The following is a 15,223-nucleotide window of genomic DNA, read 5'->3' as shown; positions in this document are numbered from 1 at the left end:
AGCAAACAAGTTCATTTGTACAATACACTTCTAAACCACACGCTAAAATAATTCATGTGATGCAGAAAGTCTTCTTCTGTAGCTTGCTATGATTTGCCAATTTGAGCGATGACGTATCCGGACCCGAGGCTGGGGGTTGCCCGTCCATGTGCCTAATCGCTCGGGCATTGATACATCAGGGGCGGGGGGTCTTCTTTCTAGGTCTCCTCATGTCCTCAGCACTGCAAACCTTTGTGCCGGTACACCATATGAAGTAAATGATGGAATATGTTTTTTTTTTTTTTTTTTACACCTCCTCTAATGTGTATCAAGCATATCAGATGGTGTTTTAGAACAGCCTAGAATAGTAAATTACAAAAAGTAAAAAAAAAAAACTTGTAAAGTTCGAAAAAGTTATTAATTCACTTATTAATCACTGCAAGTGAGAAGTACAGGCAAATGTCTGCCTCATCATAGTCAATGCAATGGAGCGAACATCGCAGCGCATGCAGTAGGTGGCGCAGGCGGCATAGAGAGCAGGTGGCGCAGGCGGCATGGAGCGCAGGCGGCATGAGGCGCAGGCGGCGCAAGCAGCGCAGGCGGCGCAGGCAGCATGGGGCGCAAGCAGCAAGGGTGGGGAATCGAACCCTGGATCTCAGGTGTTCAAGCGCAGCGACGGAGCCACTCGCCAAGCGTGGCGAGCTCGGCAGTGACCCCGCTTTCACTTCGAGTCATTCTTATACGTTCAGTATTGCGCTCCGCGCGCGCTGGGTAAGTACAAAAGGGAAGAGAGCGCCGCCGGCTGTCAGGTCACACTGGCCGACCGGTTAGTGACACGGCCTCTTGTCCCGTACAGTCCTGGTTCGATCCCAGGGGTGAGAACATTCACCGGGCCACTTTTGTAGATGTCTGGATACATGCATATATACTGCATATCCAAGTATTTATTTATGTGTAAACACCCAGTGTGGCCCCGCCCGGAAGTGGGCGGGGCCATGCAGCTGGCCCCGCCCCCGTCGATATGGCCCCGCCCCCTGCCCTACTAAATGACAGTAGGGTAGGGGGCGGGGCGAAGCCCCGCCCCCTGCCCTACTAAATGACAGTAGGGTAGGGGGCGGGGCGTAGCCCCGCCCCCTGCCCTACTAAATGACAGTAGGGTAGGGGGCGGGGCGTAGCCCCGCCCCCTGCCCTACTAAATGACAGTAGGGCGAAGCCCCGCCCCCTGCCCTACTAAATGACAGTAGGGTAGGGGGCGGGGCTTCGCCCCGCCCCCTGCCCCACAAAAGACAATTAAAAGTGTATTGAAAGACAGTAGGGTAGGGGGCGGGGCGAAGCCCCGCCCCCTACCCTACTGTCTTTCAATACACTATTAAAAGACAGTAGGGTAGGGGGCGGGGCGAAGCCCCGCCCCCTACCCTACTGTCTTTTAATAGTGTATTGAAATTGAATTAAAGACTATTAAAAGACAGTAGGGTAGGGGGCGGGGCTTCGCCCCGCCCCCTACCCTACTGTCTTTTAATAGTGTATTGAAAGACAGTAGGGTAGGGGGCGGGGCTTCGCCCCGCCCCCTACCCTACTGTCTTTCAATACACTTTTAATTGTCTTTTGTGGGGCAGGGGGCGGGGCTTCGCCCCGCCCCCTACCCTACTGTCATTTAGTAGGGCAGGGGGCGGGGCTACGCCCCGCCCCCTACCCTACTGTCATTTAGTAGGGCAGGGGGCGGGGCTTCGCCCCGCCCCCTACCCTACTGTCATTTAGTAGGGCAGGGGGCGGGGCCATGTCGACGGGGGCGGGGCCAGCTGCATGGCCCCGCCCACTTCCGGGCGGGGCCACACTGGGTGTTTACACATAAATAAATACTTGGATATGCAGTATATATGCATGTATCCAGACATCTACAAAAGTGGCCCGGTGAATGTTCTCACCCCTGGGATCGAACCAGGACTGTACGGGACAAGAGGCCGTGTCACTAACCGGTCGGCCAGTGTGACCTGACAGCCGGCGGCGCTCTGTTCCCTTTTGTACTTACCCAGCGCGCGCGGAGCGCAATACTGAACGTATAAGAATGACTCGAAGTGAAAGCGGGGTCACTGCCGAGCTCGCCACGCTTGGCGAGTGGCTCCGTCGCTGCGCTTGAACACCTGAGATCCAGGGTTCGATTCCCCACCCTTGCTGCTTGCGCCCCATGCTGCCTGCGCCGCCTGCGCTGCTTGCGCCGCCTGCGCCTCATGCCGCCTGCGCTCCATGCCGCCTGCGCCACCTGCTCTCTATGCCGCCTGCGCCACCTACTGCATGCGCTGCGATGTTCGCTCCATTGCATTGACTATGATGAGGCAGACATTTGCCTGTACTTCTCACTTGCAGTGATTAATAAGTGAATTAATAACTTTTTCGAACTTTACAAGTTTTTTTTTTTACTTTTTGTAATTTACTATTCTAGGCTGTTCTAAAACACCATCTGATATGCTTGATACACATTAGAGGAGGTGTAAAAAAAAAAAAAAAAAAACATATTCCATCATTTACTTCATATGGTGTACCGGCACAAAGGTTTGCAGTGCTGAGGACATGAGGAGACCTAGAAAGAAGACCCCCCGCCCCTGATGTATCAATGCCCGAGCGATTAGGCACATGGACGGGCAACCCCCAGCCTCGGGTCCGGATACGTCATCGCTCAAATTGGCAAATCATAGCAAGCTACAGAAGAAGACTTTCTGCATCACATGAATTATTTTAGCGTGTGGTTTAGAAGTGTATTGTACAAATGAACTTGTTTGCTTTGTACTTTTGAGAGACATGCACATTGTCGAGTTGGTGGCAGTACTTATGTGTATTTGTTTGGTTGCTTTGGGCAGAACAAACCGCAAAAGACGGGTCACATTGACCCAGCTGTCTAATTGGGGTGCCTATCATTTGTAATGTACTTAAAAATTAAAATTATTAAAAATTACCACGTACAGTTAAATAGAGCATCAGACAGGTTGAGCCAAATATCTAGCACGTGGTTTAGAAGTCTATCATGCAAATGAATTTGTTTTGTACTTTTAACACACATGTACATTGGCGAGATAACGGCAGTACTTCTGTATTTCTTAGGTTGTTTTGGGCAAAACAACGAAAGGTGCATCGCATTGACCCGGCATCAGACAGGTTGAGTCAAATATGCTGCCACTCGGTGGCCGCACTTGCAATTCATCGAGCCTGTCTGATATGGTCAATTTCATAAGGATGCCGGTATGAATCAAAGTCAAAGTCCAAGTCAGCTTTATTGTCAATTTCCTCACATGCCAAAGACACACAAAGAAACCGAAATTTCGTTCCCCGCTATCCCACGGTGACAAGACATGGCACACAATAGACAATCAAGTAAACAACGTGCTGAATAAATAATGAATAAATAACACAACAAATACATAAGAGGAGCAAGTGAGCGTACAGCAGACAATCCAGAAAATAGCGCAAAAGTGCAGCACTCTACGCAGAAGGGGGTAGCGAGTTCAGGGTCCTTACAGCCTAGAGAATGAAGCTGTTGGCGAGTCTGGTGGTGCGGGAGCCCAGGCTCCCGTATCTCTTCCCAGAGGGCAGAAGGTCAAACAAGACCACTCTGGCCTTTACTCTGAACTGGGTGATACCACCCAGTACATGTACAGAGGATGGCCGTGTAGTTACGAAACTCTGCTTTGAATCGAAAGCTAAGGTCCTGGAAGTTACACGCTATGTTTATAAATTCAATTGACTTGAGCAGCAACCTGGACCGTACAGAAACAGCCTTCTTTGTAGACAGCCAATGAAGACATCAAGCCCTGTAACAAAACATGCAACAAGTTTCACATTCAAGAGCTGCACCATCGATTGAGGCACATCGCGAATGATGACTGACACCAAAGTTAACTTTATTTACAAGACCGCCAACAGGAAGAAAACACACCACTGTTGATTTTATTCACAAGAATGCCCACATGATGCATGACGATTCAAAACAAACCAAAAAATGGCTCGGACTGGATTAAAACAGCTTTTACTCGTTCAGAAAAAGGTACCAACATTCTGCAAGATTCTGAGTTCGGTGGCCATTTTAAAGCAGGGTTGCCAAAGATGACTTATTGATCGCAACAGAGACCGTTTGTACGCTTGTCGTTTGCATGTATGGGTGTCTGGCTACTTGGCTTTTGTCAACCATTTAGAATGCATCCCGCTTTTCTTTGTGTAATTAAAAAAAGAAAAAAAAAAGCCTGACACTGCATATTCAAGTCAATTTTGTTTCAGCCTAACTTTACAATTGTCTTGTCATTGAGAATGTCTCAAATAATTCCAGTTTGTATGTACGATAGACTGCCAATGCTTAAAATGGACCACTTGAATTCAGTTCACAGTTTAATTGCAGTTCAGTGGTACACGTACACACACACAAAATAACAGTACAAACAGTTCATTTCATGATTAAAAAACAGTAAAACAACAATATTGCAAAATGACGCTGCGCTGAGAAAGAAAGAAAGGCATCATGCAGACAACCAGTGTGCACACCCAGTGAAAAAGTGGAGGGAGGAAAAGAAAGCACAAAAGGAAACACAGTCGTACTCTCCTTAAACGCTGGCTGGGCGCTTTGCCCTCGCCGCATCTGCACCCATTCGTCCTGCGTAGGCCGCTCGTCACGGGCGTCAAGGTCGGCCGACGGTTGGGTTATCCTCCCGGCCGGTATTCGACGTTTGGACTCATCCTCCGCCTCGTGCCACTGCAAAAAGAAAAACAGCACTCGGTTGCATGCGGTTTACTTCTGTGGACGTACTCATTAGCCGTCTATTAAAGCTTGCTCCTATTTTAAGCTCCTTTTATTAATTGCGTATGCATACATTAATATTTGTTTTCTTTTTATGTCTGTTCCTATATGAAGAATTCAATGCTTATAATTTCTCTCTTTGTTGTAAAGTGCTTTGAGTTGCATTTCTTGTATGAAAGGTGCTCTACAAATAAAGTTTACTATTACCCTCTGGTCTCGCGGCCCTGTCCAGTCCCTCTCTGTGCAGGCACTCGTCCGATCCACTGCCCCAGCAATCCTGAAAGGCAGACATATTGTGGTGGTTTTGGCAAGGGGAAAAATTCCACTAGCACCCCCCTCCCCCCCAACCTTGACTAAGGTAAGTTTGAATCAGGTAACTAGCGGCACGCACGGGCTGGCGCATGTCTCATACGGCCCTCCCGCATTGGAGCGATCCGGGTTATGAAATGTTTAACCCCTTACAAAAAGGGAGGGAGGGAGGGAGAGAGAGAGAGCGAGGGGAGATAAGAGGCTTTGGTGCGCACTTAAGCGCAACCGGCCAGTTCCCCCTGAGTAGAGCTGGCTTGGCCTCGAGAGGAAAAAAAGAGGAAAACGTGACGTCACGGAGAACGTCACGGAGAATCTCCTTGTCCTCGACACCGTCGACGACACTGGGACCCAGGCAGGCAGACATTATACCCTGGTATTCCACAAAGGGCAAGGTATAGCCACGTTCCACCCTGAGTGCACCAGGCCATGCAGGTACTGCCGGGCGCATTGGAGAAAGAGAGCGAGAGAGAGGGAGGGAGGGACGGAGAGAGGCAGGGGGTGTCTACTTTGCCAATTCGTATCTTGAGGGTCACAGCAACACAAATGACCGTGCGTGCTACTAGATACCCTATTCAAACAGACAGGGGTAGGGAAAACAAAAGAAAAAACAAAGGCATACTCCCCCAAAACGCTGGCTGCATCTGCACCCATCAGTCTCGTGTGGGCCGCTCGTCACGGGCCAAGGTCCGGGTCTACTCCGGCCGGTGTTGGACTCGTCTTCCGCCTCGCACGAGTGCAAAAAGACAAACGGTACTCAGGTGCATGCGGTTCACTTGTGTCAACGTACTCATTACCTGCCCCCTCCCTGGTCTTGTGGGTGCAGCCCAGTCCCTCTCGGTGCAGGCTGGCGCTTGTCCCATCCGCCGCCCCGGCAACCCTGAACGCAGACAAATAAGGAAATCTACTTAAAACCAACAAGTGTGTACACTACCCTTGCAGATTGGATTGCCATGTCACCGCCTCTGGCCAGCCTTGGCCAGTCATGCATCAGGCTCCTCTTCAACACTTGGCGACTGCTTTCTTTGGGTGATTCCTTCCTTTGCACCCCGCTCACCAATCGCGGGTCTGGTGGCCTCCGTCCACCGGCTCTTCGTTTCATACATCAGCTCTTCCACCTTGCAAGACAAGCACAAAAGTCTCGCTGCGCGGTCGCTTGCGCTTGCCGTCGCTTGCGCTTGCCGTCGCTGCGCGGGCGCTTGCCGTCGCTTGCGCGGTCGCTTGCGCGGTCGCTTGCGCTTGCCGTCGCTTGCGCGGTTGCTTGCGCGGTTGCTTGCGCTTGCCGTCGCTTGCGCAGTCGCTTGCGCTTGCAGTCGCTTGCGCTTGCCGTCGCTTGCGCGGTTGCTTGCGCGGTTGCTTGCCGTCGCTGCGCGTTTGGCACTCAATGAGGGCTGCACAACATTTTGGAAAATCAATGATATGGCAGTATTGGGCCAGACCACTGCATTGAGGCAAGTTGTGCAAAATTCTTGGATGGAGGTTAACTATTTGATCGCAATGAGATCAGTTAGATTAGTTAACTTTAACTTACATCAATGACTAATCGTCTTAACTCATTACAAATAGTTAGGCAAGAAAACATGTTTCATTTGAGACATGAAAAAAAAAATCTTTGCGGTCTTAAAGTGCATGTCAATAACCTAGACCACCATATGGCAGCTTTCCAATACACATGCAGCCCTACACACGTCACCATTGGTGTCCAAATGGCAGCCTCGGGGCAACTTGATCAACACACCACACGAATGAACACAACACTGCTTTGTAGCACTAAATATCAATGGCAACATTTCGTGATTGATTTAATGAATTTGCGTCAAAGAATTCTGAATTTGTTTCAGTATGTAGCCCTCAAGCAGACATTGGGACACCGCTGGTGTAATTTAAAAATATATATATCCATTTCACACGTTGAAGCTGCGCAGGTCGACGTCTCCAGGGAAGCGGGTCTCCCTCAAAACTCGGCGACTTCAGAGCGATGCCACAGCGGTCCGTTAACCTCTGGTCAGATCGTGTCACATCCCGGTCGCCATCTGCAGAAACAAACAAATCTTAGAAACTCAAAGAGCACCCCAAGTTGTCGGTCACATGCTTACTTGATCACAGCGGCTAGCTACTATTGGTGACCGTCGCCGGGTCAGATCGGGCTGTGCGCCCCCCCTTTTGCGTCCGGCCTGCAAATGGCAGAACATGCAATGAGTTGGGCGCTGCTCGCATCATTACGTCTTCCTCGTGGACCGGCTCGCCCAAACACCGCCCCCTACACCTAGAGAACAAAGGACACACAGCTTAGATCAATCACGACAGTGGTAGGTTAGCAAAAGACAAAATGTCTCGCTCCAATGCTGTCCTACGCCTAGGGGAGAACAAAGAACGCAAGTACCACAGTGGTGGTAGGTTAGGGTTAGATGAAGTGCAACAGTGGCAGGTTAGAAAAAGACAAAATGGTACAAGTCAAATTGCAAAATTGGACATTCAGGATCGGCTCGCTCCAATGCTGCCCTACACCGATGGGGGAGAACAAAGAACGCAGCAAGCACGACAGTGGCAGGTTAGAAAAAAAAGACACAAAATGGTACAAGACATATGGCAAGCTTGGACATTGGGCTCCGCGTCAAAGTTCACTTTTGTCTCCATCCAAGTCACCACATCCTCCCCCAAGTGAGCCGTCAATGGCAACCAAGCACAAGACACCACTGGATCCAGATAAGCCACAACCTCTTATGCAAGACCAACTGTCAGACCCCCAAACACTGTCCACACCTGCAACCTTTCCGTCGTGCACCCATAACCAAAGGCAACCACACTGCCCCCTCCTGGGCACATGATCCGCACATGTTGCAGCGTGCTTGATTCTTGACTTGATATAGCATTGCTCTTTTGGATAGGCCATTGCTCCTTTGGATAGGCCATTGCTCCTTTGGATAGGCCATTGCTCCTTTGGATAGGCCATTGCTCCTTTGGATAGGCCATTGCTCCTTTGGATAGGCCATTGCTCCTTTGGATAGGCCATTGCTCCTTTGGATAGGCCATTGCGCCTTTGGATAGGCCATTGTGCCTTTTCATATGGAATTATACTTTTCCCATTCGGCTCCTCTTGCAGCCTACAATAACACAGACAGTCATTAATTGTGTGCTGGGAAGCTAAAACTCGACAACCATTGTGTTGGGAAGCTGAAACTTGACAAAAACAGGTTTTCACCCTACTTAGGACTACTCTTCCTCAGTGTCCTCAGCATCACTGAAATAGCTCCTCAAGAGCCTCCTGCTTGCTTTGTATAGAAGGATGCTGGCTGGGCAGCCTTTTCTAGTGCTACAAAAGACAAACGGAAATTATTGCAACAAAAATAGATATTTTTATTTTATACATACTAAGTAGAGTATTGCAGTTGAAAAAAAATATTATTCTATTGTAGTAAATTATAATTATCCAGGATTTTAATTCACATTTTCATTTCATCATTCATCAACTCACCTCACATTGGACAGATGATCCAGGTTGGCGGCGTCCAAAACGGGAGAAAATAACCTGCGCAAATGTTTGTTGCGTAACGGAAAGAGAGCGGGCGGGCGCCATCTTTGAATGGATTTGCTCTGATTTGGACATGACGTAAAAAAAAAAAAAAAAAACCCGCGAAAAACATTTAAAATATCACCAAAACGCGCAACGACGCGACGCAAAGTCGATTGTGGCATGCCGTGCCCAAAACTCAAGCACTCCCTGGACAGCGAAAATCCTGCAAGAAATAATAAATGGCATCGTAAGAAACTGCAAACATTTGCTCACGGGTTAAATTGCCTGCGGCGTACAATTTACCTCCAGGCCTACCGTCGCGGCGGACGCGACGTTGCCGAGTCACGAGAGTACACAATCCTGCGTCAAACAAAATAAAAAAGGCTTGTGAGAAAAGGCAACAAAGCACACATTTTGGGGCCTATTTGAAAACTCTCCTTGCGGTCTCCAGTTACCTTCGACGCCTACAGTCGCCGTGTGAAAACATGGCGTCCGTCGTGAGAGACGGCAAGAAACGACAAACATTTGCTCCCTTACCTGGGAAAATGCCACGCGCTCGGTGGGACCTGCATTTGAGAACTCCCCTTGAGCGCGAAAATCGTGCAACAAACACGGCGTCCGTCGTGAAAAACGGCAGGAGACGACAAACATTTGCTAGCATGCTCGCTTACCTGAGAAACCGTCCGCCGCCACGCGCTCGGTGGTACCTGCATATGATAACTTCCCTTGAGCGAGCACACCTGTCTTCAATTTACCTAAAGCCCTGACGTCACAGCCGTCAATTCAAATCTTCTTCTCCTGATCGTCCAACGGCGCTCGGCACACTGACGTCACCAGGTGGTCGCCTGTCATGGTGACTACTGTGGAAAGGGTTGCTTCGGACTATCCGTTGAAACTTTGAACACCGAACATGTTTGGATGGATACCCTATCAATATGACCAAATCTCCTTTTGTTTCCGAGCAGGCTCTGGTCGAGTGGTTTACGCCATTGCCTTCAATCAAATGAAAATATTTGTATCGATAGTTCATCCTAAAATGAATTGTTCTTGCAAAAATTCGGCGGCCGTTGCAGTGCTCCCGTGGACTCATTTTCAGTTCAGTTGTTAACAAACACCACACCGTTGCACGGAGACAATTCTTGAGTCCTATCAAATAAATGATTTTCAAACGGGTCCAAACAAGTTTTCCGGGGGCACCTGCATATGATAACTAGTGTTGGCTGGTGAGTGAACGATTCGTTCAAAAAGAACAAATCTTTTCAGTGAACGAGAGTGAACGAAAAGATCTAAAGATCTTGGTAGCCATGACGGAAAAACTTATTTGGACCCGTTACCATAATTTCAAGCTTTATAGTTAGGGTTTGAATTAATAGCCTTTATTATATTATTTTATTTTACAGAGCAAACTAAAGCCACTCTTCCCTCACCATCTCTTAAGACTCAATGGGGCTGAAATAGTGCTTTATTTGGCCAGTGTTTCAACTGGGCCAGATTTCCCACCACATTTATTTTGGAATCTATTGAAATGAGATCAGGACTCAAACATGTCTAATTCTACCAATAAATAAATACATTAAAACAAATCTAATCTAAAATGTACAGTATTAACATTATGGGGTGCTAGTCCAATACTCTGGTACCATGAGGAAAAACTAAAATCAGCACAACCACACCACAGTTCATCACATTCTTTATTGAAAAATCTTTTCTAATGATATATCACTACCGCTCCGTCCCTTCTTGTGAAACAGAAAGCATCACCTTGTTGAGATAAATGCACCAAAGATTTGCCTCCTTTTAAATAAAAGTTCATTTTTTTCATGCTACCATGAAACCCTCCACAGCGGTGCTGCTGCATCATCGCAATCACAGTAAACCTCTCGCTCCGTTTATGTTAAAGGGCTGCATCACTCACATCTACGGCAAACACTTGCACACACACACGGGCAAATATTTGCTACAGGCACCCTTTCTCCCAACTGTTTGGTCCACAGTCACTTAACAGTATTGAGGTCTATGCATGTCACATTCTTCAAATCAGAGCACTCCTGATTAGCCCCGTCATGCCTAAACATTTGAAGCTCTAATTTAAAAAAAAAAACACTAAATTAACAAAACATCTGCTGGTAATGTCACTCAGGCACATGCTGTGCCAAAAAAACAGCAAAGAAAAGAGAAACAATGTGATCGGTTGTGCAAGTGGGGTAAAGAACACTTCTGGAGCAAAGCATAGTTGATCTTTTGGCCCACAAATAAAACCTGTATAAAAAAATAATACAGGACATTCAAACACAAAACAATTCATCAGGGAATAAGACACACTTGACCAGTAGGGTAGATATTTAAGGACTTCTGCAGTGACTCGACTTTCAGATTTTTTTTTTTTTTTTACTTAATTCTGCTACATACCTCTACCGTATGAGCAGAGCATGTGCACGTCCATGGCGGTACGTCAACATGAGAACACAAAAGGAATATGTTTCAAGATTACGCAACAACAAGTTAGAAAGCATTTGCATGGTGGTTGCACTGCAGTAAGCGCAACCATTGTGTTTCCTATTATACTCACGCCAAACTCACTCAGGTATGTCCATCCAAGCGTGTTTAACCTGCAGGAGTCATTTAGGCTACTGCCTTTAAAGGGGCTTCCTATGTTTGAGAGGGTCTTTGAGGAGGTTGCTGATGAGTCTGTGGCGGAAGTGTGGGGGAAGCTACGTAGCCGGGCCGCGCTTTCATGAAGGCGCTCGGTCAAACAGGAATCCCCATGCGCAGCTTCTTCTTCTTAACCGTCTTCAGACCCGTGAGGCGTCGAACGTCGTCCTCATCTGACTCGTCCATTTCGTCGTCTGCTGAGAAAAGGATCTTAAAACAAGAGAGAGAAGAATGAAAGGGGAATTAAGGGTGGAATGTGTGGGACTTGTTGGCGGGCTTCTGTGAATGGACAGCACATCACTATAAGAAAGATAGAATTGCACTGTTGGCTCTGTCGTGTAAATTCAGCCAAGTACTATTTTGGGTATTCGTGACTTTGGTATTTGTAAAATAGAAGGTTGAAAGAAAGCAATGAAAAAGTCGAGCCAGCCAGGAGTCGAACCTAGAATCTTCTGATCCGTAGTCAGACGCGTTATCCATTGCGCCACTGGCCCTGTGCTTCCCTTGTGCTCCACAGTGCATATTATGGAGGTTGGCCCCTCCCCCACCGCTGCAAACAGGCAGTGAGTGAGTCACACTGCGAGTGGGCCTTTGTGCGCACTTCTTTGAGCATTCATGTGGTTTTGCTCACCAAACACACAGCTCGAGGCTTGTCAGAGACATGTTTGTTATATTCCTCAGTAGTGAAAGGTCTCATTTTGAAAAATTAATTAATTAAAATTCCCTCTCCCCACAGCTGAGTGCACATTTGTATTTATGTAAAAGCAGAAGTTGTGAAAACAAATCTTGTTGAAGCATCCAGTCAGCGCGTGCTGCAGAGAGAAGCGCCCCGATCGTACCGGAGGGACACTAACCTCTGACTCCGAGTCATCGTGGGACAGAGCTCGTCTGTAGCGCACTTTGCCATTCCCCCGCGAGTCCTCCTCCCTCTCTTCCACCTTTGCTTTGGTCCTATGCTTCTTCATGAGAAAATTGTCCACCACCCAAAACATGAGGGCCTGAAACACAAAAATGTACTTCAACAAACGAATGATGAGCAGGGGAGCTGCTAATAAGCATGCCAAGACACAACATTTAGGAAGGAGCCGCACTTACATTAACGAAGAACGGAACGATGAGCATGACGATGGCCAGCTCCAAGTCTGGATTCTCGATGGGGTTGAGGAGCGCCAGCTGCAACGCACATTTTGCGCTTACACTTGTATAGCAAACACACAGTAAGCATTAGCAAAACAATGCTACGTGACCCAAGAAACAGTCAACTACGCGAGTGGGACGAGAACATGACTGAGGTGCTTTTGTGTGAGACAGATTGCTGCCCAGCTCCGGAAAAAGACACAGCTCAAGAACAGGTAAAGAGAAATGTAAAGGTCTGGTGGTCCCAAAATAAAATGGATTCTTATTTGGACCTGTGCTACCCCCCTTCCCTTTTCAAGAAAACCAGGTCAGTGTTTGCATAATTCTGCAAATACACCTACAGAGGTATGACAACATAACCTCAGTCCAGGGGCACCAAAAATGGGAGATGTGTGTGTGTGCGTGTGTGTATGCCGACTGACATGATTTTCAGAGTGACTTTATACAGCAAATACTGACCTTCTTCCATTGGGGAATGAGAAGAACGAGCATGATAAGGACTTTCTCAAACATCATGATGAGGATGTAGAGAATACACTGCCCCAACCACGCTGTGCACTGGATAGGCTCTCCTAAACACCAAACGGAACCAAAAAATAATAATTTGGCATTAAGACAAACATGCTAAAGCACTTTCTCCTCACATAGGTGAACAGCACAGACAGAAAATGCAGAAATAGATTTGCTATCAATCTTGTCATTGGCATTCGTGACACATCGACATGCATTGTTGTGCTCATTGCTGCCCTCCTTTGGACATTAGTGGCATTAAAAGATTGCGATGGCCGACACACACACCTATACACACATACACAAACCTCACCGTATTCTCCAAAGCGGAGAGACTCCCACTGCCTCCACTCGACAACTGCACTGATGGCTCTTACGCCGCCATAGATGAACAACATGCCCAGTGAAGCATCCAATAGGAAGTTAATGAGGTATCTAGGAGATTAGAAAGAGTTCCACTGTACCTTCAAGCTGAGATGTTTGAGGTCCACTTAATGTACATAATGTCCTACAATACAATTTATTATTATTAAAAAAAAAAAAAAGAAGGGGGTGTCTCACAGCGAGCAGGGATCCTCCTCAGTAAGGTCTGAAAGGTAGACATTAGCAAAGTGGATGAAGAGCATCCCAATGGCCTGTTTGGAAGTATCCAGGAACCTGCAAGGAACAAATATTACACGTCTTGGTGTGGGCGCACTGTATCGGGGAATGTTCTGCTGAGAACTTGAGTGGGAATCATAACAACACACTGTGGCCTGATTCAAAAAATGGCTGAGGCAACGTTCTAGTCAACAACTCACCAGATTCTCCAGGGTCTCCTTTCATGTTTGGGCTCCCGGAAGCGTTTCACTGCGCACAAATGAGACAGGAAGTCGCTAGTGCGATGATGCAATCGATCAAACATCCATCCGTTCATACAATCCTCATTAGGGCCACGAGTGTGACTGACTCTGGGCTTAGTATGAAGGGGAAAAACAAGTGGCTGTGCTCACTCCCACAATGGCGCAAATGTGAGTGTGTGTATCTGCTCTTCACAATTATGCCCTGTTTTGTCTAAAAAAAAAAAAAAAAACAGCTCTCAAGTCTTTTTGAGTTTGGGAGGTTATACTGCAAGCTGCGACGTTATGCAAGAAGTGCGACTTCAGACTGAACACACCCAGCACACTCCCTGGTCATGATGAGTGGATCTAAGTGCACACTCACACACACATGCCCATGCTCGTGCACACAAAAACATACAAAACCGTCTGCCACTTGGGAAAAAAAATTTCCACCAAAACATTCCTCTGTGCTGTCTTTATAAGAGGCTGCACTGTGACAGCACACACAATAAGTCACACAGCTGTCAGTGCCGTGCCAGACACTGACCCAATGAAACCACAGTCTCCCTTCTCAGTTTGAAAGCTCCGATATATTGTAAAGGGCAATTTGGGGTTAAAGGCTATCATGGAACATCTCAGGTGGACCACAGTGACACACGTGAGTGATGCTTCTGGACAGTTTGAAGTAAAGGTGTGTGCAGCCATACTCACACATAAGAATGCTGAAAGCCATCACAGCGAGGAGACCTTGAAGGAAGATTCCAAACGAGTCCATTAGGGCGCCATTCTCACAACCTCTGGTCTCAGTAGCAGAGGTCGGGCCCGAGGACGTGTTGCTGAGGGACACTACGTCCCCTTGCTTAGACTGCGTGTGCAGCCCACTATCAGCCATGGTTTGAAAAATAAGGACCGGACACGTTTGGGGGAGTAGGGGGCACCTCGGACGGTTTCTCCTTGCTCACAGGCCGTGGACAGCTCTGTCCTCCGGCTGCGGCAGATGTTGGTCAGGGAGGAAGAAGCACAGATTTGTGGGAGGGATGGGGACCTCTCATCCTTATGTTTCAAACATGCATGAAGTAAACCTAAAGGGACGTCGATCCGTGGCATTAATAGGAACTTAAAAAGGTTCAATGTATGACTAACATCTGCTGTTTCGAGTCAATAAGTCCACCACGTGGAATGATTTGATAAGAAGCCCATTCATCAAAAGATTATACGTAGAATTAAGCAATTTAAAAAACGCAGACGAACCTGATGCTACTTTACTAGCTTAGCTATCAGGCTAACTAATTAATGGTGCTATGCTGAAACGACAAACCCCGTTCTTTGCTGAAGACGTCGAAAGTATTTGTGCACGCACTCCGCCGATAAAGGCGCTCGTCCCGTGTCGTTTAAAAAGGTGACCGAGATGAAAAATTGCAGGTCATGACTCGCTTGCATCCCGCGGCTTCCCGACACAGCTTGCAATGCCCACTCAAGTTGACAGAGGGAGGAGTCACGTGACAAAGTCGACCGCGAAATGTA

The 15,223-nt window shown here is 47.6% G+C and overlaps 1 protein-coding gene and 1 non-coding gene across 14 annotated transcripts; both read right to left on the bottom strand.

Moving 5' to 3' along the window:
- Nucleotides 1–3,851: 3,851 nt before the first annotated feature.
- stimate (STIM activating enhance) lies at nt 3,852–15,173 on the bottom strand. Of its 13 annotated transcripts, none has more exons than XM_068652424.1 (17): nt 14,411–15,173; nt 13,679–13,727; nt 13,440–13,535; nt 13,192–13,313; nt 12,828–12,940; nt 12,327–12,404; nt 12,086–12,229; nt 11,674–11,781; nt 9,251–11,441; nt 9,117–9,163; nt 8,883–8,939; nt 8,541–8,802; nt 8,273–8,378; nt 7,162–8,169; nt 5,863–7,098; nt 4,967–5,792; nt 3,852–4,714 (listed from the first exon to the last, which is right to left on the bottom strand). In XM_068652424.1, the coding sequence occupies exons 1-8, from the start codon at nt 14,589–14,591 to the stop codon at nt 11,755–11,757; spliced, it is 810 nt and encodes a 269-aa protein (XP_068508525.1). In that variant the 5' UTR covers nt 14,592–15,173; the 3' UTR covers nt 3,852–4,714; nt 4,967–5,792; nt 5,863–7,098; nt 7,162–8,169; nt 8,273–8,378; nt 8,541–8,802; nt 8,883–8,939; nt 9,117–9,163; nt 9,251–11,441; nt 11,674–11,754. The 13 variants fall into 13 exon arrangements, with proteins under 13 accessions (XP_068508525.1, XP_049590048.1, XP_068508517.1 ...); XM_049734091.1 differs by lacking the exon at nt 11,674–11,781 and having other exon boundaries at nt 4,967–5,036; nt 5,688–5,792; nt 14,411–15,170; XM_068652416.1 differs by lacking the exon at nt 11,674–11,781 and having other exon boundaries at nt 5,863–5,945; nt 6,026–7,098; nt 14,411–15,170.
- On the bottom strand, nt 11,653–11,725 carry trnar-acg (transfer RNA arginine (anticodon ACG)). The gene has a single exon. It is a non-coding gene; the product is annotated as a tRNA-Arg (tRNA).
- Nucleotides 15,174–15,223: the final 50 nt, after the last annotated feature.

The sequence above is a fragment of the Syngnathus scovelli genome, chromosome 11 (assembly GCF_024217435.2).
Source record: "Syngnathus scovelli strain Florida chromosome 11, RoL_Ssco_1.2, whole genome shotgun sequence".
NCBI lineage: Eukaryota > Metazoa > Chordata > Actinopteri > Syngnathiformes > Syngnathidae > Syngnathus > Syngnathus scovelli.
The sequence above is the reverse complement of the archived record's forward strand: the minus strand, read 5'-3'. Positions and strand labels throughout refer to the sequence as shown.

Excerpts from the sequence above, each read along its gene's own strand:
- stimate (XM_068652423.1), bottom strand. The coding sequence starts at position 14,591 with ATGGCTGATAGTGGGCTGCACACGCAGTCTAAGCAAGGGGACGTAGTG. Across the intron at positions 13,728-14,410 it reads GGCTTTCAGCATTCTTATGT|TGAAACGCTTCCGGGAGCCC; the intron begins GTGAGTATGGCT and ends ATTTGTGCGCAG. Across the intron at positions 12,941-13,191 it reads TCTCCGCTTTGGAGAATACG|GAGAGCCTATCCAGTGCACA; the intron begins GTGAGGTTTGTG and ends TTTGGTGTTTAG.